Below are 26,079 nucleotides of genomic sequence, written 5' to 3'. Positions count from 1 at the left end.
GAGACTAAATTTTTGTCGACACCAATAGTAACTTATTAACTTTATTTATATGCTGTAACTGTAATTCTTTTTTGTGCACAACCCGCAGGCATTGCCACTTTCATTTCACTGCACATCGTGTATGTGTATGTGACAAATAAATTTGACTTGACTTGACTTGACTAGACTAGAGAACCCCCCTCCCCCACACCGGGTCCCCCTTGTTCTCCCACCATCCCTCACGGCGGTCCCCCCAAGCCGGGTCCTCATTGTCTTCCCCTCCCCCCTCACGTTCATCCACCGCGAGCCCCACCTGTTCTGGGCCCAGCAAGTAGATACCACCACGATAAAGGTGCGCCAGCGTCTTTGCTTTCTCCGATGTTTAAATCAATCTGACATGATTCCGAACACTCCCGCAAATTTCTCCAGATGCATTGTATTCTGTCTTATTGCGTCATGGTCAGGTGCCGCATTTCTAACGCGGAGCAACACGGTGCGGAGTGATAGTTTCAGCTCGGTCCACACAACGGTTCAAATCCGTACAAAAAGCCTTGGGATTTTCTTTAATCCGACGTCAGTGACATTTCACGGGAACTTTTGACCCTTCGAACTGCTGACTTGTTTTTTTCTAGCTTGCTTTCTAATCCTCATGTTACCCGTCTGAATTCATCTGTCTCTACATTATATGAACATTATTTAACGTATTGATCAAATTTGCACGGTCCTTGGTCATTTATAGTTCCGTTAACTTGCCTCCTCATCCTTCCTCCTTACAGGACTATACTGGAACTGAATTCTGAACAACTACACTTTAATCGACTCGCATGTGGACCTATCTAATAATATTCTCCCATTTTGTTTCTCGCTAGCTCCTGCTCTTAATGGCTTACCCCAATATGTTACCCCAAGATCCAGACTTATCCTTACTCATGACTATCTTAAAGTATGTATGTGCTGACGGTACATATAACATATAACATATATAACATATAACAACTACAGCATGGAAACAGGCCTGTCCGGCCCTACCAGTCCACGCCGACCATTCTCCCTGACCTAGTCTCATCTACCTGCACTCAGACCATAACCCTCTAATCCCCTCCTATCCATATACCTATCCAATTTACTCTTAAATAATAAAATCGAGCCAGCCTCCACCACTTCCACCGGATAATATTATCCACTGAAACACCAGTCATCTGGCCATGTTTGTTTCTCCGTACATGGTCCAGTCTGATCCCTCCTCGAGTTGCACTATCCAGATACTGTTTCAGGAAACTTTCTTGGATGTATCAAATAAAATAAATACATTCTACCCCTTCCATGTCTTTTGTACTGAGCATGTCTTTTGAGTATTGGGGAAGTTACATATGCCCACTACGCCAACACTGTTGCTTTACCATCTTTCCGTAGTTTGTCTTCAATGATATTGTCACGATGGGAAGAGTGCAGAGAAGATGAACGAGAATGTTGCCAGACGTTAAGGGTCTGAGTTGTACAGAAAGGTTGGGCAGGCTCGGGCATTTTACATTCGAGAGCAGCAGGAAGAGGGGTGATCAGGTGCCGTGGTAGTCTGGCGCGCTGACCTCTACCGGACTGACGCCAGACGACAACTCTCTGACACCTCCTCCTACTTATCCTTGGACCATGACCCCACTGACGAGCACCAGACCTTAATCACTTACACTATCACTGATCTCACCAATTCCGGCGATCTGCCCTGTAATTCCTCCAGCGTTATCATTCCCCAGACCCGCACCGCCCGATTTTACCTTCTCCCTAAAATCCACAAACAGAACTGTCCTGGCAGACCCATTGTTTCTGCCTGTTCATGTCCCAACGAATCAATTTCCACCTACCTCGACTCTATCCTATCCCCCCCCCCCCCCCCCCCACCGTGAAATCCCTACCCACCTATGTCCAAGACACCTCACATGCTCTCCGTCTCCTCAATAAATTCCGGTTTCCAGGCCGCCACTCCCTCGTCTTTACCATGGATGTCCAGTCACTCTACACCTCCATCCCGCAGAAGGATGGTCTTGAAGCCCTCCGTTTCTTCCTCGACCATAGAACCAGCCAATCTCCATCTAACAATACTCTCCTCCGCCTAGCAGAGCTGGCTCTTACCCTCCACAACTACTCCTTTGACTCCTCCCACTTACTCCAAATTCGAGGCACAGCTATGGGCACTCACATGGGCCCTAGCTACGCCTGCCTCTTTGTAGGGCACGTCGAACAATCCCGGTTCCAGGCGTACACTGGCCCCATCCCGAACTCTACCTCCGCTACATTGACGACTGCATTGGTGCTACCTCTTGTACCCATGCAGAACTCACAGACTTCGTAAATGTCACCACTAATTTCCATCCTGCTCTTAAATATACTTGAACCATCTCGGACATCTCCCTACCGTTGCTGGATCTCGCCATCTCCATCACAGGAGACAGACTAGTGACTGACATCTTCTACAAACCTACTGACTCCCACAGCTATCTTGACTACACTTCTTCCCACCCTGTTTCCAATAAAAACTATCCCCTTCTCCCAATGCCTCCATCTACGCCACATCTGCACCCAGGTTGAGATGTTTCATACTAGGCCATCAGAGGTCCTCATTCTTTAAGAAACGGGGGTTCCCTTCTTCCATTATAGATACGGCTCTCACCAGGGCTTCCTCTATATCCCGCACCTCCGTTCTTGCACCCCCTATCCCCATTCGTAACAAGGATAGAGTCCCCCTTGTCCTGAGCTACCACCCCATCAGCCAGCGTATGCAACATCTTATTCTCCAACATTTCCATCACCTCCAGCGGGATCCCACTACTGGCCACGTTTTCCCATCTCCTCCTCTTTCTGCTTTCTGTAGAAACTGTTCCCTCCGTAACAACCTGCCCCCCTCGTCCGTTGCCAACCCAAAACCACCCCCTCCCCAGGTACTTTCCCCAGTAACCGCAGGAGATGCAACACCTGTCTCTTTACTTACCCCCTCGACTCCATCCAAGGACCCAAACAGTCTTTCCAGTTGAGACAGAGGTTCGCCTTTACCTCCTCCAACCTCATCTATTGTATCCGCTGTTTGAGGTGTCAACTTCTCTACATCGGCGAGACCAAGCGCAGGCTCGGCGATCGTTTCACTCAACACCTTCGCTCAGTCTGCCTTAACCAACCCGATCTCCCGGTGGCTGAGCAGTTCAACTCCCCCTCCCACTCCCAGTCTGACCTTTCTGTCATGGGCGTCCTCCATTGTCATAGTGAGGCCCACCACAAATTGGAGGAACAGCATCTCATATTTCGCTTGGGCAGCTTATACCCCAGCGGTATGAACATTGATTTCTCCAACATCAGATAGTTTCTCTGTCCCTCCCTTTACCCTCCCCCTTTCTATTTCTCCCACTGTCTTTCCGTCTCCCACTACATCCTATCTTTGTTCCAACCCCTCTCCTGACATCATTCTGAAGAAGGGTCTGGACCCGAAACGTCACCCATTCTTTCTCTCATGAGACGCTGCCTGACCCGCTGAGTTACTCCAGCATTTTGTGATACGTTCGATTTGAACCAGCATCTGCAGTTATTCTTCAATAGAAAATTACAGCAGTACCTTATCAGTTCGGCAATTGGGCTGGGGAATTATTATTTGAGTTTAATGCAGGAAAGTGCGAGCTGGTGCACTTTGGTAAGTTAAACTAGCGCAGGTCCTGAACAGTAAATGACAGGCCCCTGGGGAGTGTTGTAGAACATAAGGATCTAGGAGTGCAAGTACACAGTTCCTTGAAACTGGGATGTGTAGGAAGGAATTGCAGATGCTGATTTAAACCGTGGACACACAATGCCGGAGTAACTCAGCGGGACAGGCAGCATTTCTGGAGAGAAGGAATGGGGGATGTTGCGGGTCGAGGCCCTTCTTCAGACTAATCAGGGGAAAGCAAAACGGGAGATATAGATAGTGATGTAGAGAGATATAGAACAAATGAATGCAAAAAAGTAACGATGATAAAGGAAACAAGCCATTGTTAGCTCTTTGGAAGGTGACAACGCGACTTCCGTGGGGGAGGGATGGAGAGAGAGGAAGTGCAGGGGTTACTTTGTTAGATAAATCAATATTCATACAACTGAGTTGTAAGATGCCCAAGGGAAATATGAGATGCTGTTCATACAATTTGCGATTAGCCTCACTCTGACAATGGAGGAGGCCTAGGACAGAAAGGTCAATGTGGGAATAGGAAGGGAAATTAAAGTGTTTGGCAACCCGGAGATCAGGTAGGTCCAGGCGGACTGAGCGAAGGTGTCCAGCGGAACGATCGCCCAGTCTACTTTTGGTCCTGCCGATGTATAAGAGTCCACATGTTGAAAAACGGATACAATGGATGAGTTTGGATGAAGTGCAAGTGAACCTTCGCCTAAACTGAAAGGACTGTCGGGGTTCCTGGACAGAGTCGAGGGAGGGGGTATCAGTACAGATGGAATTGCAACAGTGTGAGAAATGACCCGTCAGGAAAGAGCGCGGGGACTGATCATCAAGACACAAAGCCACATGGTGCTGGAGATCATTCGGCACCCGAATATACTGCGGCACCTCACAGCGATGGTGGTATAGTGGTGAGCATAGCTGCCTTCCAAGCAGTTGACCCGGGTTCGATTCCCGGCCATCGCAATTTGAGCAATTTTACTTCTCTAACATTGGAAATGATAGAAACGAACTTAATACAGAACACGATTTGTGCAGAGCTCGATGGGCAGAGAGGACTGTTACGGCAAATTCACGTGCAACTTCTTAAATCCTCTCGGATCTTTCGCTCCCTTTGAATGCGATTACATCGCCATTTGGTAAATCCATCAGCGGATCAGCGCAGATTCCTGTTATCATTCTGTTGCAGATTCCCAGAGCAAACTCGGACACATCCCAACACGACAATGCGATCAATTCACACCGAGTAACGCTAATCTCGTCATCGCCAGCTGTCTTTCTATGTTTCTCCCGTGGAATCTCTCCCCCCTTTCCCCCTTCATTCCGACACAGACTTCTGCACTGAGAGATGTACCATAGACAGCGCAGAAACAGGCCTTTCGGTCCCAAATATCCATACCGACCATCAAGTATCCATCCGCACTGAACGCGTTTAACAGTACCGACTCTATCTTCAATGCCTTGGTGATTCAAGGGCGAGAGATACATAAACACTGTGAGAAACCCCACCACCCACACATCGGGTCGGATCCAGATTTCAACTTCCGTGGACGCGGCGTGGGGATGGAATGACCTTCCGAAGCCCCTCATCAGTAGGTGAACCCCAATCAGGTCTCTTGCAGACTCGGCTCACTGGACAATAAACCCAATCTTTCCAGTCTTGCCTTTTGACCGATCCGCTCTACCTCGGGCAACATGTTGGTGCATCACCTGCACCCTCTCCTTTGCGCTCTAAGACCCATTCATTCCCTCTGCTCCTCGGGAATATCCCCACTGTTATCCGCGCGGCTGTCATTGGTTTATCATCGTTTTAACCATCTTTACCGGTTTTATTTGTGGATGTGAAAGAAATGTGCAAATGCGGAATGCAAATGCGGAATGGAAAATAAAAGCCGAGTTAAATAGCAGAGGATAGTTTCGATCTATCGACCTCTGTGTTATGGGCCCAGCACGCTCCCGCTGCGTCACTCTGCTAGTGAGTATCACGTAAACGAGTGCGTTATGTTGTTCTGTTGTGAACGTTACGTCTTTCCTTGTTTTTTTTTGTCATTTACTCTCCCGACATCATATGGTCCCCCTTGCTTGCCTTGTCTTTTTTTCCTGACCTAGTTCTCTTCTACTGTATTGATCCGCAACTATGACAATTCATTCCCTTCGCAGATGCTGCAGAGCCTGCTGAATTTCTCCAAGTCACGGCGGTGTGCGGCTTGGGCGCAGGTGCTGAGCGCGATGCCTCGCACGTGCACTGTCCTTGATGTTGTTAGTGGCTGTGGTCGCAGGTTTGGGGGATGTTATTCCAGTGGTCCTGGACAGGAACTGCCATGTTTTATAAGAGGAAATACACACTGATACACATTGCACCACCTCATGCCAAAGGTGCGCGGTGAATATATTGTGAACTTGATTGGATGCGAATCAAGGGAGCAGCTTTCTCCTGGATGGAGTTCAAATTTCCAATTTTATGGCGAAGAGCGTTTTGTGCAAATTAGGAGTGTTTTACTTAAGATCATGAAAATGCCTTGTGATAAGAATGTGTCGGAAAGAACTGATGATGCTGGTTTAAATCGAAGGCAGACACGCAATGCTGGAGTAACTCAGCGGGTCAGGCAGCATCTCTGGAGTGAAGGAATGGGTGACGTTTCGGGACGAGACCCTTCTTCAGACTGATGTCAGGAGAGTGGGTAGGACAGAGATAGAATGTAGTCGGAGACAGTAAGACTGGTGGGAGAACTGGGAATGGGGAGGTGAAGGGGAGAGAGGGAAAGCAAGGGGTATTTGAATTTACAGAGGTCAATGTTCATACCGCTGGGGTGTAAGCTACCCAAGTGAAATATGAGGTGCTGTTCCTCCAATTTGCGTTGGCAATGGAGGAGCCCAGGACAGAAAGGTCAGATTGGGAATGGGATGGGGAGTTAAAGTGCTGAGCAACCGGGAGATCTGGTAGGTTCAGGCGGACTGAGCGGAGGTGTTCAGTGAAACGATCGCTGAGTTTGCGCTTGGTCTCGCCGATGTACGGAAGTTGACATCTGGAACAGCGGATTCCGTAGATGAGTTTGTAGGAGGTGCAAGTGAACCTGTGCCTCACCTGAAAAGACTCTCGGGGTCCTTGGATGGAGTCGATGGGTGAGGTAAAGGGACAGGTGTTGCATCTCCTGCAGTTGCAGGGGAAAGTGCCTGTGGAGGGAATGGTTTGGGTGGGAAGGGACGTGTTGACCAGGAAATTGCAGAGGGAACGGTCTCTGCGGAAAGCAGAAAGGGGTGGAGATGGGAAGATGTTGCCAGTAGTGGGATCACGTTGGAGGTGTTGGAGTATAATTTGTTTTATGCGACGGCTGATGTTGTGGAAGGTGAGGACAAAGGGGACTCCGTCCTTGTTGCGAATGGGTGGGGGGGGGGGGGGGGGGGGGGAGCAAGAGCGGAGCTGCGGGATATCGAGGTGACCCTAGTGAGAGCCTCATCTATAATGGAAGAGGGGAACCCCCGATTCCTAAAGAATGAGGACAACTCCACCACCAATTTATATTCAAACCACTGTATTAAGCAGAATAATTCGGTAAACCAAAAATATACCCAAATAAAACAGGAATAAATCTTGAATTTTCATCGGACTGAACTTATTGCTTGGTTTCGCGCCCGTATGAACGACCTGGTGCGTGGAATAAGTGATACTGGTTTATCCCCTTTATGTGGTCGCTTATTTCAAAATTCAACTCAACGTTGCCAAACCATATAACCATATAACCATATAACCATATAACAACTACAGCACGGAAACAGGCCCGTTCGGCCCTACCAGTCCACGCCGACCACTTTCCCTGACCTAGTCTCATCTACCTGCACTCAGACCATAACCCTCTAATCCCCTCTTATCCATATACCTATCCAATTTACTCTTAAATAATAAAATCGAGCCTGCCTCCACCACTTCCACCGGAAGCCCATTCCATACAGGCACCACCCCTTAGGGGTAACATGAGGGGTAACTTCTTTACTGTTACCCCTCATGTTACCCCTAAACTTTTGTCCCGCAATTCTGAAGCTGTGTCCCCTTGTTGGAATCTTCCCCACTCTGTCCGTCCCTCTCAAAAATTTAAAAACCTCTATCAAGTCCCCCCTCAACCTTCTACGCTCCAAAGAATAAAGACCCAACCTGCTCAACCTCTTTCTGTAGCTTAAGTGCTGAAACCCAGGCAACATTCTAGTAAATCTCCTCTGTACCCTCTCCAATTTGTCGACATCCTTCCTATAATTTGGCGACCAGAACTGCACACCATACTCCAGATTCGGCCTCACCAATGCCCTGTACAATTTTAACATTACATCCCAACTTCTATACTCGATGCTCTGATTTATAAAGGCAAGCATACCAAACGCCTTCTTCACCGCCCTAACCACATGAGATTCCACCTTCAGGGAACAATGCACAGTTATTCCCAGATCCCTCTGTTCCACTGCATTCCTCAATTCCCTACCATTTACCCTGTACGTCCTATTTTGATTTGTCCTACCAAAATGCAGCACCTCACACTTATCAGCATTAAACTCCATCTGCCATCTTTCAGCCCACCCTTCCAAAAGTCCCAAGTCTCTCTGTAGACTTTGAAAATCTACCTCACTATCAACTACTCCACCTATCTTAGTATCATCTGCATATTTACTAATCCAATTTGCCACACCATCATCCAGATCATTAATGTAAATGACAAACAACAGTGGACCCAACACAGATCCTTGGGGTACTCCACTAGACACTGGCCTCCAACCTGACATACAATTGTCAACCATTACCCTCTGGTATCTCCCATTCAGCCATTGTTGAATCCATCTTGCAACCTCACTATTAATACCCAACGATTTAACCATCTTAATCAACCTTCCATGTGGAACCTTGTCAAATGCCTTACTGAAGTCCATATAGACAACATCCACAGCCTTACCCTTTTCAATTTCCCTGGTAACCTCTTCAAAAAATTCAAGAAGATTAGTCAAACATGACCTTCCAGGCACAAATCCATGTGGCAGAGAATTCCACAGACTCGCCACTCTCTGTGTGAAGAAATGTTTTCTCATCTCGGTCCTAAATGACTCCCCCCTTATCCTTAAGCTGTGACCCCTGGTTCTGGACTCCCCCAACATCGGGAACAATCTTCCCGCATCTAGCCTCTCCAACCCCTTAAGAATTTTATATGTTTCTATAAGATCCCCCCTCAGTCTTCTAAATTCCAGCGAGTACAAGCCCAGTCTATCCAGTCTTTCCTCGTATGTAAGTCCCGCCATCCCAGGGATCAATCTGGTGAACCTTCTCTGTACTCCCTCTAAGGCAAGAACGTCTTTCCTCAGGTTAGGAGACCAAAACTGCACACAATACTCCAGGTGCGGTCTCACCAAGGCCCTGTACAACTGCAGAAGAACCTCCCTGCTCCTAAACTCAAATCCTCTTGCTATGAATGCCAACATACCATTCGCTTTCTTCACTGCCTGCTGCACCTGCATGCTTGCTTTCAATGACTGGTGCACCATGACACCCAGGTCACGTTGCATCTCCCCTTCTCCCAATCGGTCACCATTCAGATAATACTCTGCTTTCCTGTTCTTGGCGCCAAAGTGGATAACCTCACATTTATCCACATTATATTGCATTTGCCATGCATTTGCCCACTCGCCTAATCTATCCAAGTCACTCTGCAGCCTCCTAGCATCCTCCTCGCAGCTAACACTGCCACCCAGCTTCGTGTCATCCGCAAACTTAGAGATGTTGCATTCAATTCCCTCGTCCAAATCATTAATATACACTGTAAATAACTGGGGTCCCAGCACTGAGCCTTGCGGTACCCCACTAGTCACTGCCTGCCATTCCGAAAAGGACCCGTTTATTCCTACTCTTTGCTTGCTGTCCGCCAACCAATTTTCTATCCACCTCAACACTGAACCCTCAATACCGTGTGCTTTAAGTTTGTACACCAATCTCCTATGTGGGACCTTGTCGAATGCCTTCTGAAAGTCCAGATATAACACATCGATTGGCTCTCCCTTATCCACTCTACTAGTTACATCCTGAGTAAACGGCACTCAATAAACTGCCGCTGTCACTGACCCCCGCTCTCGTTGCTTTTTTATTCGCAGCGCTTTGCTCCGCATTCCAGTGCGTTGTAGGTGATTATAGTCGATGGCAGCGTCTGCAGATCAGCACCAAACTTTCGGCTCCGATTGCATCAGAATTCAGTCGGTCGAACTCTGTTCCACTTGTCCGAGTGTGTCGGGCAATTGCCTGACTGAGGGTTACTATTTGGTCGGGCCGTTTGATGGCGGCGCCATCTGAGATCATGGAGATATTTGCTAAATGGCTTTGTATTCTGTCACCTTAGTACACTGAGCATCGTCGACGGTCAGTGGACGGTTCTCCCGGCTTTCCCGGTGGTCAAAAGTTTCGGGTCAATGACGGTAGCGGTTCACGTATGTGGTTAGAGAGCGAATAAAGTATAGAAATGGTATGTGGACTGGATTTAATATTCGGGAATGCGCGGTTACTGGACTGTTCTCGCAAACAATGGGCAATGAAACAATTAGATTCCAGATTTGTTGCGCTCATTCTATCTCTGCTCCTGGGGCGAAGGTCTTCGGTACATTAGCCTTCAACATTCGAGGCAATGAGCATAGAATTTAGGACGTGGTTAGTTGTAGAAGACGTTGTTGATACCGCACTTGGAGCATTCTGCAGTTTGGGTTATTCAGTTCAGGAAACTAAGCAGCTGATTTTCAAAGTGCAGAGATACGTGAGGATATGGCCAGGACTCGAAGGCCTGAGCCATTGGGTGAGGTTTGCCTCGCTAGCACTTTTCTCCTTTGACGACAGGAGGTTGAACTTTAAAGGTGTATCATGAAGCAAATAGCACACCACTAATTTCCATCCCGTTCTTAACTATACTTGAACCATCTCCGACATCTCCCTACGGTTTCTGGACCTCACCATCTCCATCACAGGAGACAGACTAGTGACTGATATCTACTACAAGCGCACTGACTCCCACAGCTATCTGGACTACACTTCTTCCCACCCTGTCTCCTGTAAAAATATCTATACCCTACTCCCAATTCCTCTGTCTACGCCGCTTCTGCGCCAGGATGATGTGTTTTGTACACTAGGAGATCAGAGATGTCCTCATTCTTTACAGATGAGGCTCTCACTTGGGCCTCCTCTATATCCCACAGCTCAGCGTTTGATCCCCCTCGCCCGCCATTCGTAAAACAAGGACAGAGTCCCCCTTGTCCTCAACTTCCACCCCATCAGCTAACCTATCCAACAAACTATCCACCAACATTTCCGTCACCCCCAACGGGATCCCACTACTGGCCACATCTTCCCATCTCCTCCCCTTTCTGCTTTCCGCAGAGGCCGTTCCCTCCGTAACTTCCTGGTCCACTCGTCCATTCCCACCCCAACCACCCTCTCCCCAGGCACTTTCCCCTGCAACCGCAGGAGATGCAACACCTGTCCCTGTTGCTCCCCCCCCCCTCGACGCCATCCAAGGACCAAAACAGTCTTTCCAGGTGAGGCGGAGGCTCACCTGCACCTCCTCCAACCTCACCTATTGTATCCGCTGTTCCAGATGTCAGCTTCTCTACATCGGCGAGACCAAATGCAGGCACGGCGATCGTTCCGCTCAACACCTTCGCTCAGTCCGCCAACCTGATATAACGGTGGCTGAGCACTTCAACTCTCCCTCCCATTCCCAGTCTGACCTTTCTGTCATGGGCTTTCTCCAGTGTCATAGTGAGACCCACCGCAAATTGGATGAACAGCACCCCATATTTCGCTTGGGCAGCTTCCAGCCCAGCGGTATGAACATTGATTACTCTAACTTTGGATAGTTCCTCTGTCCCTTTCTTTCCTCCCCTTCCCAGTTACCCCACTGTCTTCCTGTCTCCACCTATAATCCTTTCTTTGTCCGTCCCCCCCTGACATTAGTCTGAAGAAAGGTCTCGACCCGAAACGTCACCCATTCTTTCTCTCCAGAGATGCTGCCTGACCCGCTGAGTAACTGCAGCATTTTGTGATACCGTCGATTTGTACCAGCATCTGCAGCTATTATCCTAAGCAAATAATTGAGGATAACGCTGTCTCTTCTTCTGCCTTTCCAAGTGTACGATAACAAACGTACATTTTGGTTCTGCAACGCGAAAGATCCTACCTATGTACCCGTCGAACAGCTTCTTAAACGTGGAGATAATCTTCGCCTCAACTACCTCCTCTGGCAGCTTGTTCCATACACTCACCACGCTTTGTGTGAAAAAAAGTTACGTCAGATTCCTATTAAACCTTTTCCCCTTCACCTTAAACGTGTGCCTTCTGGTCCTCGATTCATTTCCTATGGGCAAGAGACTCTGTGATTCCTCTTATGATTTGTGCACCTCAATAAGATCACCGCTCATTCTCCTGCGCTCCAGAGAATAGAGTCTCAGCCTCGGACATGGTGCCCAAAACTGAACACAATATTCCAAATGCGGTCTCACCAACGCCTTACTCAACCGCAACATGACCTCCCAAAACTGACTGATGAAGCTCAATGTACCAAACGCCTTTTTGACCACCTACGACAGGACTTTCAAGGAACCATGCACTGTGCACCTAGATCTCTCCCTCTGCTCGACAACACTCCCCAGAGCCCTACCATTTCCTGTGTAGGTCTTGTTTTGGACATTTTCACCCAGAAGAAAACCTCTGACTATCTAGCCTGCTTATACATCTCATAACATTAAATACTATTATATCTCCGATACACCGCAGAAAACATTCCACGTTTGTTCACCCTGTCAGAACAATGACTATCCTCTAAACGTGGCGGTATTTTACCCCGCCATCTGTATGTAGGTCCAAGCTTTCAGAGATACGACACACAACAGAAGACCCAGCGCGGATCCCCACTGATCTGATGTTTAGCCAGAATGTCAGCATTGTTCCACAGCCATAGATCTTCTATGAATGAGTCAGTTCTAAATCCACACAACCAAAGCATCATGGATGCTATGCCTCTTAATCTCATGCAGGGGAAAGTACCTGCGGAGGGGGTGGTTTGGGTGGGAAGGGATGAGTTATCCTGGGAGTTGCGGAAGGAACGGTCTCTGCCGAAAGGGGTGGAGATGCAAAGATGTGGTTCGTGGTGGGATCCGGTTGGAGGTGGCGAAAATGTCGGAGGATTATGTGCTGTTTGCGACGGCCGATGCTGTGAAAGGTAAGGACCAGGGCGACTCTGTCCCTCTTACGACTGGCGGGAAGGGGAGTAAGAACGGAGCTGGGGGATACTGAGAAGACCCGTGCGAGGGCTTCATCCATGTTGGAAGAGGGGAAGCCCCGTTCACTAAAGAATCAGGACATTTCGCCTGTCCTGGCATCGGACACCACTTCTTGAGCGCAGATGCGGCGTAGATGGAAAATTGTGAGCAGGCGACAGTCTCTGCAGGAGGCAGGGTGGGAAGGAGTGTCGGCTGGATAGTTGTGGGAGTCAGTAGATTTACACTGTGTGGGAAGGGGTGATTGAACCAAGGAGTAGCATTTAGATTGGCCACGACCGAAAGTGGAAATACTATTAATTAGACTTGGAACAAGTGTACAAGACTTGGAAAAAGTATGCAAGATTCTAGCACTTGCAGTTCCTTATGTTTCCTTCAATGTTCCTGCGGGATTGGGTGGGAGGACAGGCTCAGGTACAACCCTTAAAAATAAAATCAGATCCCAAAATGAGCCATGACCTGGATTTGCGACCGATATGTGTCTGTCGCCCCCGCCCCGGACCCATCACTCAGACTCTGGGGAAATTGAACTGGGGAAAGTCCCGGCTGAGCGTCGCTCTGTGTCGTCACCACAAGGCGCGCTCACGTCACATCGCCCCGCCCATTGATGGGCAGGGAACGCGCGCTCCGCTCCAGTCTTGTTAGCGCCGGTCCCTCAGCGAGCGGCAGCGGCAGCGGCTTTAAAGCAGCCGGGAATGGAGAGCTCCCGGGACCGGGGGCAGGTCGCTGACAACAGCTTGCTTCTAGCAGCGCATCGGTCCGGGAACGGCTCCGCGGGTGGTCTCGAAGATCCGCACTAAGTCCGGAATCTGGGCAGTGGAAGTGGGGGCTGGGAGGAAGAATCGGAGTGGAGCAGCGGCTGTGGCCAGAGCATGGAGTTAGTTGTGAGGGAGAGGTTGTTCCCGGGCTGGGTGCGGGCAGGGCGAGGGCGGTTGAATGAGAGAAAGCTGCCTGAGACATAATAGAAACATAGAAAATAGGTGCAGGAGTAGGCCATTCGGCCCTTCGAGCCTGCACCGCCATTCAATATGATCATGGCTGATCATCCAGCTCAGTAGCCTGTACCTGCCTTCTCTCCATACCCCCTGATCCCTTTAGCAAAAAGGGCCACATCTAACTCCCTCTTAAATATAGCCAATGAACTGGCCTCAACTACCTTCTGTGGCAGAGAATTCCACAGACTCACCACTCTGTGTGAAGAAATGTTTTCTCATCTCGGTCCTAAAAGACTTCCCCCTTATCCTTAAGCTGTGACCCCTGGTTCTGGACTCCCCCAACATCGGGAACAATCTTCCCGCATCTAGCCTCTCCAACCCCTTAAGAATTTTATATGTTTCTATACGATCCCCCCTCAGTCTTCTAAATTCCAGCGAGTACAAGCCCAGTCTATCCAGTCTTTCCTCATATGAAAGTCCCGCCATCCCAGGGATCAATCTGGTGAACCTTCTCTGTACTCCCTCTAAGGCAAGAACGTCTTTCCACAGGTTAGGAGACCAAAACTGCACACAATACTCCAGGTGCGGTCTCACCAAGGCCCTGTACAACTACAGCAGAACCTCCCTGCTCCTAAACTCAAATCCTCTTGCTATGAATGCCAACATACCATTCACTTTCTTCACTGCCTGCTGCACCTGCATGCTTGCTTTCAATGACTGGTGCACCATGACACCCAGGTCACTTTGCATCTCCCCTTCTCCCAATCGGTCACCATTCAGGTTATACTCTGCTTTCCTGTTCTTGCCGCCAAAGTGGATAACCTCACATTTATCCACATTATATTGCATCTGCCATGCTTTTGCCCACTCACCTAATCTATCCAAGTCACTCTGCAGCCTCCTAGCATCCTCCTCGCAGCTAACACTGCCACCCAGCTTTGTGTCATCGCGAACTTAGAGATGTTGCATTCAATTCCCTCGTCCAAATCATTAATATACACTGTAAATAACTGGGGACCCAGCACTGAGCCTTGCGTTACCCCACTAGTCACTGCCTGCCATTCCGAAAAGGACCCGTTTATTCCTACTCTTTGCTTCCTGTCCGCCAACCAATTTTCTATCCACCTCAACACTGAACCCTCAATACCGTGTGCTTTAAGTTTGTACACCAATCTCCTATGAGGGACCTTTTCGAAGGCCTTCTGAAAGTCCAGATATAACACATCGACTGGTTCTCCCTTATCCACTCTACTAGTTACATCCTCGAAAAATTCTATAAGATTCGTCAGACATGATTTGCCTTTGGTAAATCCATGCTGACTTTGTCCGATGATTTCACCACTTTCCAAATGTGATGCTATAACATCTTTAATAACTGACTCTAGCATTTTCCCCACTACCGATGTTAGGCTAACTGGTCTATAATTCCCCGTTTTCTCTCTCCCTCCCTTTTTAAAAAGTGGGGTTACATTAGCTACCCTCCAGTCCTCAGGAACTACTCCAGAATCTAAAGAGTTTTGAAAAATTATCACTAATGCATCCACTATTTCTGAGGCTACTTCCTTAAGCACGCTGGGATGCAGCCTATCTGGCCCTGGGGATTTATCTGCCTTTAATCCATTTAATTTACCTAACACCACTTCCCGACAAACCTGGATTTCCCTCAGTTCCTCCATCTCATTAGACCCCCGGTCCCCCGCTATTTCCGGCAGACGGTTTATGTCTTCCTTAGTGAAGACAGAACCAAAGTATTTGTTCAATTGGTCTGCCATCTCCTTGTTCCCTATGATCAATTCACCTGTTTCCGACTGCAAGGGACCTACATTTGTCTTAACTAATCTTTTTCTCTTGACATATCTATAAAAGCTTTTGCAGTCAGTTTTTATGTTCCTTGCCAGTTTTCCCTCATAATCTATTTTCCCTTTCCTAATTAAGCCCTTTGTCCTCCTCTGCTGGACTCTAAATTTCTCCCAGTCCTCTGGTATGCTACTTTTTCTGACTAATCTGTATGCTTCATCTTTTGTTTTAATACTATCCTTGATTTCCCTTGTTAGCCACGGATGCACTACCTTTCCTGGTTTGTTCTTTTGCCAAACTGGGATGAACACTTGTTGTAGTTCATCCATGCGACCTTTAAATACCTTCCATTGCATGTCCACCGTCAACCCTTTCAGCATCAAACGCCAGTCTATCTTGGACAATTCACGCCTCATACCCTCAAAGTTACCTTTCTTTAAGTTCAGAACACTTGTTTCTGTATTGACTTTGTCACTCTCCATCCTAATGAAGAACTCTACCATATTATGATCACTCTTGCCCAAAGGGCCTCGCACAACAAGACTGCTAACTAACCCTTCTTCATTACTCAATACCCAGTCTAGAATGGCCTGTTCTCTCGTTGGTTCCTCGACATGTTGGTTTAGAAAACCATCTCTCAAAGATTTCAAGAAATCCTCTTCCTCAGCACCCCTGCCAGTTTGGTTCACCCAATCTATATGTAGATTGAAGTCACCCATTATAACTGCTGTTGTTCCTTCGCCTCAGACCAGGATGGAGAGTTCCTGGTTTTGTTTAATTCTCCCCGTATGGGGTTGTCACTGGACAGTGATCAGTGAACACAGAGCCGGACACTCAGGGTGGGGGCAGTTTTACGAAGAGCGGCTCACTTTGTGTGTGAGGGATACTTTTTAAGCAGTCGCCTTCCGCAGCCCCTCACAATGAAGCAATTAATCCACCACCTTCACACAAGTAGCTGCCTTTTATCTCACCCTCAATTATCCAATTTCTTTATCCGTTCCACAGGAAAATTCTTCAATCAATTATTTTTCCTCCTCCGTGGCACAAGGAATAGAGCAGCCGCTCCGTCCCTCACTCACAAGGTACGTTACAGTGCACATAGACACCGGCAGCACATCAGTTTCAGGGCCTCGGATACGAGACCCAGACACACATTTCCAATACACCAGTTAAACGGAATCAGAGAGACGCACAAACGCGAGCTGTTGCAACTGGTGTCGATGAGTATCTTGGTCAGCATGAGTAAGTTGGCCGAATGGCCTATTGCTGTGCCGTGTTCTCCATTTCACTCAGTAATGCCACAGGGACTGTAAGGAAGGCTTTCTGAGTTTACGAATGGATCTGGAACACCTGGGGAGGTGTGGACAATAGGTGCAGGAGTAGGCCATTCGGCCCTTCGAGCCAGCACCGCCATTCAATGTGATCATGGCTGAACATTCTCAATCAGTACCCCGTTCCTGCCTTCAAATGATTGTTGGATGGAATTTAACTCTGACAAGAGTGACGTGTTGAATATTCGTCAGGCAACTCGGGCAGGACTTGCGCAGAAAATGGTGGACTCATTGTTGTAGATGGACATGGGAGATAGACACAAAAATCTGGAGTAAATCAGCGGGACAGGCAGCAACTTTGGAGAGAAGGAATGGGTGATGTTTCGGGTCGAGACACAAGAAGGGTCATAGAAACATAGAAAATAAGTGCAGGAGGAGGCCATTCGGCCCTTCGAGCTAGCTCCGCCATTCATTGTGATTGTGGCTGATCGTCCACGATCAATAATCAATAACCAGTAAGCCTGCCTTCTCCCCATATCCCTTGATTCCACTAGCCACTAGCATCTTTTGAGGATGTAACTAAGATTTTTGAGGATGTAACTAGGAAAATTGACAGGGGAGAGCCGGTAAATGTGGTGTACCTCGACTTTCAGAAAGCCTTCCACAAGGTCCCACATAGGTTATTAGTAGGCAAAATTAGAGCACATGGTATTGGGGGTAGGGTACTGACATGGATAGAAAATTGGTTGACAGACAGAAAGAAAAGAGTGGGGATAAATGGGTCCCTTTCAGAATGGCAGGCCCTGAAACTGGTGGGGTACCGCAAGGCTCGGTGCTGGGACCGCAGCTATTTACAATATACATTAATGACTTGGATGAAGGGATTAAAAGTACTATTAGCAAATTTGCAGATGATACTAGCTGGGTGGTAGTGTGAACAGTGAGGAAGATGCTATGAGGTTGTAGGGTGACTTGGACAAGTTGTGTGAGTGGGCGGATGCATGGCAGATGCAGTTTAATGTGGATAAATGTGAGGTTATACACTTTGGTGGTTAGAATAGGAAGGCAGATTATTATCTGAATGGTGTCAAGTTAGGTAAAGGGGGTCTACAATGCGTGTCCTAGTGCATCAGTCACTGAAAGGAAGCATGCAAGTACAGCAGGCAATGAAGAAAGCCAATGGAATGTTGGCCTTCATAACAAGAGGAGTTGAGTATAGGAGCAAATAGGTCCTTCTGCAGTTGTACAAGGCCCTAGTGAGACCGCACCTGGAGTACTGTGTGCAGTTATGGTCTCCAAATTTAAGTAAGGATATTCGTGCTATTGAGGGCCTGCAGCGTAGGTTTACTAGGTTAATTCCCGGAATGGTGGGGATGTCATATGTTGAAAGACTGGAGCGACTAGGCTTGTATACACTGGAATTTAGAAGGATGAGAGGGGATCTTATCGAAACATATAAGATTATTAAGGGGTTGGACACGTTAGAGGCAGGAAACATGTTCCCAAAGTTGGGGGAGTCCAGAACCAGGGGCCACAGTTTAAGAATAAGGGGTAGACCATTTAGAACAGAGATGAGGAAAAATCTTTTCAGTCAGAGTTGTAAATCTGTGGAGTTCTCTGCCTCAGAAGGCAGTGGAGGCCAATTCTCTGAATGCATTCAAGAGAGAGCTAGATAGAGCTCTTAAGGATAGCGGAGCCAGAAGGTATGGGGAGAAGGCAGGAACGGGGTACTGATTGAGAATGATCAGCCATGATCACATTGAATGGCAGTGCTGGCTCGAAGGGTCGAAAGGCCTACTCCTGCACCTAAAGTGATGAACGTGAACATGCAGGCTCAGCATGTAGTTCAGGAGAAGATTTGTATTTTGCCCTGTGACTAGGGTTTGTGATCAGTGTAGAGATATCTCATTGAAATCACGATCAGCCCCAGTGAGATGGCATCTTGAATATTATGTCCAGATCGATCATAGGTAGGATATTGGTGCAATAGAGGGAGTGCAGAGACGGTTCACACAGTGTCTGGTCTGCGGGGTTGGAAATTGAAGGGGTTTGAAGGACAGTTTATCTGAAGAAATCTGAATATTTTACAATATCTGTGTGTCCAAGATTGTTGAATTGTGCATTGGCAAGTAGTGTGACAAAACGGGTTGATCTGAGTGAAAACATGTCATTTGTGTGACGTGCAAGTTTATCCAAAGACTGTGAGTGACAGGAGTGAGTACAGTTGGTGACAAGTAATTTTGTGCCCGACGACTGCTGGCAGTGAGACTCACTGGGAACCAGTGTCATGGCCGTGCTGTTGATGAGAAGCGGCAACTCTGATGTCAATGTGAAGAAATGTAGGACATGGTGGGAAAACTGAGCAGGCCAGACAGCATCTGTGGAAAGAGAAATGGCTGATATTTTAGCTCTGGCATCCTTGATTGGAACAGAGGAAGAGATAAATGTGTCTGTCTCTGTAACAGAGAGGGCTGGGAGGGCATTGGGTGGAACTGAGTGACGTTTGCTGATAGATGCACCGGGGCTACTCAGGATTTAATCTAGTGATGTAGGGGGCTGAGATCCACAGTTACTGGTGGGCTGTGACTCCTATGTAGAAATAAGGACAGTAAAATCCAGTGGGATGAGTAGACAGAGACAGGAGGGGAATTTCGAGAGGGGCCAGTGGGGTTAATGGACGATCACTATGACGGGATTATACTGTCTGCCTCTCAATAGTCAGCATGGAAGAGTAGACCAAACATGTCGGCTGAATGAGGAAGGGTGTAAAATCAATGTGTTTGTAGTCATGGGTAATTGTAACTGTTGGGTGGGGAAAGCAGTGATGTTTCAACAGAAAGCAACATCCAGATCTGTGCTGCTAGGACTAGCTCTGTGGCACAGTGGGGATGAATGAGGCCAGTCAGGCTACAGTGATAGGACACTCGATAGTCAGGGGAAAAGAAGGATATTCTGTGAGGATAGGAATAGGGAGATGGGACAGATGAATGCATGGCTGAAAGGTTGGAGCAGGGAGTCAGATTATTGGATTATTGGGATTTTTCTGCGGCTGCAGTGACCTGCACAAGAGGGACGGGTTACACCTGAACTGGAGGGTGACAAATATTCTGGCAGGCAGATTTGCTCACGATACCAGGGAAGGTTTCAAATAGATTGGCAGTGGTGTGGGATTCAAAGCAGTCGTGAGGCAAGTGGAAGCTGCAAGTTGACTGCAAAGTCAGCAACAGTAAGTTCAGTATATGTGTCAGGCAGCAGCAGGGCAGGGAGCGAGCAAAGGGAGTCAGATTAAATTACATTTATTTCAGTAAAAGAGGCCGGACAAGTAAGGTCGTCGAACTGGACGTGAATAAGTACATGGGACTGGGATATTATAGCCCTTGCAGAAATATAGTTAATGGAGGGTCAGGCAGGTAGCTTAATGTTCCATGGTACCAGTGCGACATGATAAAATGAACTGAAGACAGATATTAAAAGCGAAAGTAACTCAGCGCATCAGGCAGCATCTCTGGAGAAATGGAATAGGTGACGTTTCGGGTCAAGGTCCTTCTTCAGACTGACAGTCAGGGAAAAGGAGGAATGAGAGATATGGACGATACTTAGAACAAATGAATGAAAGAAATGCAGACAGCAACGACAATCATTGAAATGTGAATCCCACAATGGTCCATTGATGACTGTGGGATAGGTGATAACGAGTTATACAGACCGTGAAATTCGACAGGACGACAACAAAGCTAGTATTACGATGGTGGGGGAGGGACGGATAGAGGGGATGCAAGTTAGAGAAATCAAAATTAATACCGCTGGGTTGTAAACTGCCAAAGTGAAATATGAGGCGCTGTTCCGCCAATTTACATTTGGCCTCTCTCTGATACTGAAGGAGACCTCGGACAGAGAGGTCAGGATGGGAATGGGAAGGGGAGTTAAAGTGTTTGGCAACTGGGAGAGCATGTAGTTTAAGGCGGACTGTTGAGTGAAGCGATCGCCGAGTCTGCCTGTGTTTGGTCTCCCCTAATATATATATATATATATACACATATACACATATCCACACCTGGATGGCAGATACAGTAGATGAGGTTGGAGGAGATGCACGTGAACCTCTGCCTCACCCGAAAGGAATGTCGAGGTCCCTGGACCTGTGCGCTCTGTTGGTGAATTGATTCTGAAACAGATTTACTCCTCTTCATTTGCCTCCAGGGTATTTGACTGAGATTATCAACTGTTTTGGCGTTTGGGACCTATCAGTTATTGCTGAAGTCCTCGCCAACACTCCACGCTATCCCCTCAATTAATCGAACCAACTATGATTAATGAAAATCTGAAGAAGGCTCCCATCCGAAAACATTGTCTGTCCCTTCCGCTCTTTGTGGCGCGCGGCAGTGTTGCTGCCTTCCAGCGCCAGAGACCCGGGTTAGATCCTGAGTATGGGTGCTGTCTGTACAGAGTTTGTACGTTCTTCACATGCCCTGTGTGGGTTTTCTGCAAGAGCTCCAGTTACCTACAGCACTGAAGACGTACAGGTTAGTAGGTGAATTGGCTACGTGCATTTGTAAATTTCCTCTCGTGTCGGATAGTGTTCGTGTAAGGGGATCGCTGGTCGGCGTGGTTTCGGTGGGCCGATGGTCCTGTTTCCGCACTGTATCTCTGAAACTAAACGTAAGCTGCAATTTATTGTGCTTCCTAAGTAACTTCTGGCTTTATAAACACAGGTTTACCATCTAAGTTGGATCTGACCTCCAACGCTTCACCGGGGATTTCCCCCTCTTCCAGCCGCCTTCTCCATATTACAATCAGTCTGAAGAACAATCCAAATCCAAGGGGTGGCTATGGGCACTCACATGGGACCTAGCTATGCCTGTCTCTTTGTAGGGTATGTTGAACAATCCCTGTTCCAGGCGTACACTGGCCCTATCCCCGAACTCTACCTCCGCTACATTGAAGACTGCATTGGTGCTACCTCCTGTACACATGCAGAACTCACTGACTTGATCAACTTTACTAATTTCCATCCTGCTCTCAAATTTACTTGGAGCATCTCCCTACCGTTTCTGGATCTTACCGTCTCCATCACAGGAGACAGACTGTTGACCGACATCTACTGCAAACCTACTGACTCCCATTGCTATCCTGACTACACTTCTTCCCACCCTGTTTCCTGTAAAGACTATCCCCTACTCCCAATTCCTCCATCTACGCTGACTCTGCGCTCAGGATGAGGTGTTCCATACTAGGACATCGGAGATGTCCTCATTCATTAGGTAACGGGGGTTCCCCTCTTCCATTGTACTTGAGGCTTTCGCTAAGGTTTCTTCAATATCCCTCAGCTCCACTTTTGCTCCCACTCCCCTATTCATAACAAGGACAGAGTCCCCCTTGTTACCTTCCACCCCATCAGCCATCGCATACAACATCTTATCCTCCAACATTTTTGCCACCTCCAACGGGATCCCATTACTGGCCACATCTTCCCATCTCCACCCCTTTATGCTTTCCGCAGAGACCGTTCCCTCCGCAACTCTCTGGTTCACTCATTCCTTCCTACCCAAACCACCCCCTCCCCAGGTACTTTCCCCTGCAACCGTAGGAGAAGCAACACCTGTCCCTTTACCTCCCCCCTCGACTCCATCCATGGATCCAAACAGTCTTTCGTGGTGAGGCAGAGTTTCACTGGCACCTCTTCCAACCTCATCTACTGCATCCAGGTGTCAACTTCTCTACATCGGTGAGACCAAGCGCAGGCTCGGCGATCGTTTCGCTGAACACCTCCGCTCAGTCCGTCTTGACCTACCTGATCTCCTGCTGGCTCAGCACTTCAACTCCGCCTCCCATTCCGAATCTGACCTTTCTGTCCTGGGCCATTGTCAGATTGAGGTCCAGCGCAAATTGGTGGCAGAGCACCTCATACGTTTGGGTAGTTTACACCCCAGCGGTATGAACATTAGTTTTTCTTACTTCACATAGTCCCTGCTTTCTCTCTCTTTCCCAGTTTTCCCACTGGTCTTCCTATCTCTGACTATTCTAGAGTCACTCCCCTGACATTAGTCTGAAGGGTCTCGACCCGAAACGTCACCCATTCCTTCTCCCGAGATGCTGCCTGACCCGTTGAGTTACTTCAGCATTTTTTGTCTACCTGTGGTCCCATATCCATGTTCTCCAGCGATGCTGCCTCACCTGCTGAGTTATTCCGGCACTTTCATATTTGAATAATTGCTCCACTAATGAAGTTGTACAAGCTGACCTTTAATTGCAAGGTGTTTTCCTTTCTCGTGTTTTATCCCACGGGACGTCAGCATCCCGCACTCGGCACCGGAAAGGATGACAAACGACAGCTTTCGGTGCTTTCTGCTGTATTAAGCAGCAGCGGCCACTGCACCAGATCGGCGCCAATTCCTCGTCCGCAGAGTGACCCGGACAGGACACGGGGCAGTGGGAGCGGCCTCTGGTTGGTGCAGCGAGGGATTGTGACGTTTCCCCATAGATATCCAATCAGAGCGTTTACGGGGAGGTGTAATTATCCATGTCTCCGACCACCCAATGACGATCCGCTCCCTCTCCATCCCTCATTAGCATAGGGCTACGCGCTTATTATTTAAACCGCGCTCCGAGTGGCTTCTGGTCACTGCTGTGTTTGAAATCCATCGAGGAAATGCCTGAGACGTCGAAAGCAGCTGCCAAGAAGGGCGCAAAGAAAGCTTTGCCGAAGCCTACAGGCAAAGCAGGCAAGAAGCGCAGGAGGTCGAGGAAGGAGAGTTACGGCATCTACATCTACAAAGTGATGAAGCAGGTTCACCCCGACACCGGCATCTCCTCCAAGGCCATGAGCATCATGAATTCGTTCGTCAACGATATTTTCGAGCGCATTGCAGGCGAGGCTTCCCGCCTGGCCCATTACAACAAGAGATCTACCATTAGCTCCCGAGAGATTCAGACCGCCGTGCGCCTGCTTCTTCCCGGGGAGCTGGCCAAGCACGCCGTGTCGGAAGGGACAAAGGCGGTGACCAAGTACACCAGCTCCAAGTAAAGATCCGCACATTGTTGACAAAATACCGAAACCCCAACGGCTCTTGTAAGAGCCACCCACATTCTCGCAGAAAGAGTTGTACTAATGTTTCGACGTTGAATCGCAGCAGAATTGTTTCAGGATATTTTTGTTAGGCAAATTATTTAACGTTATGTTTAGTGATTAAATGTTTCAATACGAACTCCTTCCATCGGGCAGACGATTCAAGGCCTTCTACGCCCGCACCTCCAGACTCAGGAACATCTTCATCCCCAGGGCCATAGCTGCTATGAACCGGTCCTGCTGAACCGGATGGTCACAACGCATAGTGATCCGGCACAGATTAACTTGCACTTAATCCTGTCTAAAACTGTTACAATTGTTTCGTTGGGTTGTTGTCTAAATTAATTAAATTATTGCATCGTATGGGAGGCGCATTCCCAATCTCGTTGTACCCCTGGGTACAATGACAATAAAGATATATTGTATTGTATATTCCCGGTATCCATGTTACGTTCCTGTCCATTAAACAGAAGTACAACTACTTCGCGTTTGGTTGTCCCAGACATCATAAGTTGCGCCCACGGGCAGCCGATTATTGCTGTCGTTGCTGTTTTATTTTCTATGGGTACTGAGGTTTATTAACTCCTGTCTTCATCTCTGTAACTGTTCCGAATTGCATTTCTATTCGGCAATTCGTTCTGTCTTTCAAGGAGGAACTTTTCACACTGTAGCCCAAACTCCGACTATTGTAAAAAGGGACCAGTAGATAATCCGACACCGTTTACAAGGTGACCGATCGCTAATTGATGCCGAGAATCGGGTTTTTTTGTGATCGGTTATCGGCCCAAATAAATCGTAAATTAAATGTGTTGTGCCGTATTGCTCGGGGTTCAAGGTGGTCAATAATCAAGAGTATTTAATTGTCAAATGTGCCGTCAACGGAACAATGGAATTCTTACTCGTAGTATAATTAACACCTTAACGCAATGCACTTAGATAAAAAAAGATAAACAAAAAAACAATGATTATGTGATGTCGCAAATTGTATTGACATCCAGATTTATAGTTTGGCGGGCTATTTCAAAGTTCTGGTTTTGGAGGGACTGGCAGTTATTTTCAGCGCTTTTGTTGCTGGTTTTGATTGGTAGATAAAACGGTTCAGTGATTGGATTATTCCTCTCACCAATGAAATCAAGTGCTTTTTCACCAATCATCAGCGGTTCACTGGATTCCGCAAAAATGTACAAGAAGGGCGAATCTGTGATCATTTTTTCATTCTCCGTGTGCAAGATTCGGGACATGTCTGGACGAGGGAAAACCAGCGGCAAAGCTCGGGCCAAGGCCAAGTCTCGCTCGTCCCGGGCCGGATTGCAGTTCCCGGTTGGCCGTGTACACAGGCTCCTGAGAAAGGGCAACTATGCTAAGCGTGTTGGTGCCGGAGCCCCGGTCTATCTGGCTGCTGTGCTCGAGTATCTGACGGCTGAAATCCTGGAGCTGGCCGGCAATGCGGCCCGGGACAACAAGAAGAGCCGCATCATCCCCAGACATCTGCAGCTGGCTGTCCGCAACGACGAGGAGCTCAACAAACTGATGGGAGGAGTGACCATCGCACAGGGCGGTGTACTACCCAATATCCAGGCCGTGCTGTTACCCAAGAAAACTGGCGGAGCGAGCAAGTAAGCGAGAGAAACTGAACATAGTAACCCAAAGGCTCTTTTCAGAGCCACTCACCATGTCTGTGGAAGGGCAAATCGGCGGCTATGCTTCGTGCGGGAAAAGTGTTCATTGTCGTTGTCCAAAACCGACCCTGCACATTGAGTTGTGTATACAGTGACGTAGCGGTAGACCAACTGCCTTGCAGCGCCAGAGACCCGGTTTCAATCCTGACTAGGGATGCTTGCCTGTACGCAGTTTGTACGTTCTCCCCGTTTCCTCCCACACTCAAAAGACGTTAATTGGCATAATGTAAATGTACCAAAAAATCCCTTGTGTGTGTAGGATCGTGTTCATGTGTGGGACTGCTGACTCGCTGGCCCTTAGGGCCTGTTTCCGCGCTGTACATCTGAACTAAACTAAACATGAAACAGCGGTTGACTGATGCGGAAAGGTAAGTTTTGG

The 26,079-nt window shown here is 48.0% G+C and overlaps 2 protein-coding genes and 1 non-coding gene across 3 annotated transcripts; all 3 read left to right on the top strand.

Annotated features, from left to right (window-relative positions):
• The first annotated feature begins 4,558 nt into the window (after positions 1-4,558).
• Positions 4,559-4,630, top strand: trnag-ucc (transfer RNA glycine (anticodon UCC)). The gene has a single exon. It is a non-coding gene; the product is annotated as a tRNA-Gly (tRNA).
• Positions 4,631-23,589: 18,959 nt separating this feature from the next.
• On the top strand, positions 23,590-23,979 carry LOC144609703 (histone H2B 1/2-like). Its single transcript, XM_078428205.1, has one exon. It carries the CDS (start codon positions 23,605-23,607, stop codon positions 23,977-23,979), a length of 375 nt encoding a protein of 124 aa, XP_078284331.1. The 5' UTR covers positions 23,590-23,604.
• Positions 23,980-25,260: 1,281 nt separating this feature from the next.
• On the top strand, positions 25,261-25,641 carry LOC144609699 (histone H2AX-like). Its single transcript, XM_078428202.1, has one exon. It carries the CDS (start codon positions 25,261-25,263, stop codon positions 25,639-25,641), a length of 381 nt encoding a protein of 126 aa, XP_078284328.1.
• The last annotated feature ends 438 nt before the right edge of the window (positions 25,642-26,079 follow it).

This window comes from Rhinoraja longicauda, chromosome 34, assembly GCF_053455715.1.
Source record: "Rhinoraja longicauda isolate Sanriku21f chromosome 34, sRhiLon1.1, whole genome shotgun sequence".
NCBI classification, from domain to species: domain Eukaryota; kingdom Metazoa; phylum Chordata; class Chondrichthyes; order Rajiformes; family Arhynchobatidae; genus Rhinoraja; species Rhinoraja longicauda.
The sequence above is the reverse complement of the archived record's forward strand: the minus strand, read 5'-3'. Positions and strand labels throughout refer to the sequence as shown.

Excerpts from the sequence above, each read along its gene's own strand:
- LOC144609703 (XM_078428205.1), top strand. The coding sequence starts at position 23,605 with ATGCCTGAGACGTCGAAAGCAGCTGCCAAGAAGGGCGCAAAGAAAGCT.
- LOC144609699 (XM_078428202.1), top strand. The coding sequence starts at position 25,261 with ATGTCTGGACGAGGGAAAACCAGCGGCAAAGCTCGGGCCAAGGCCAAG.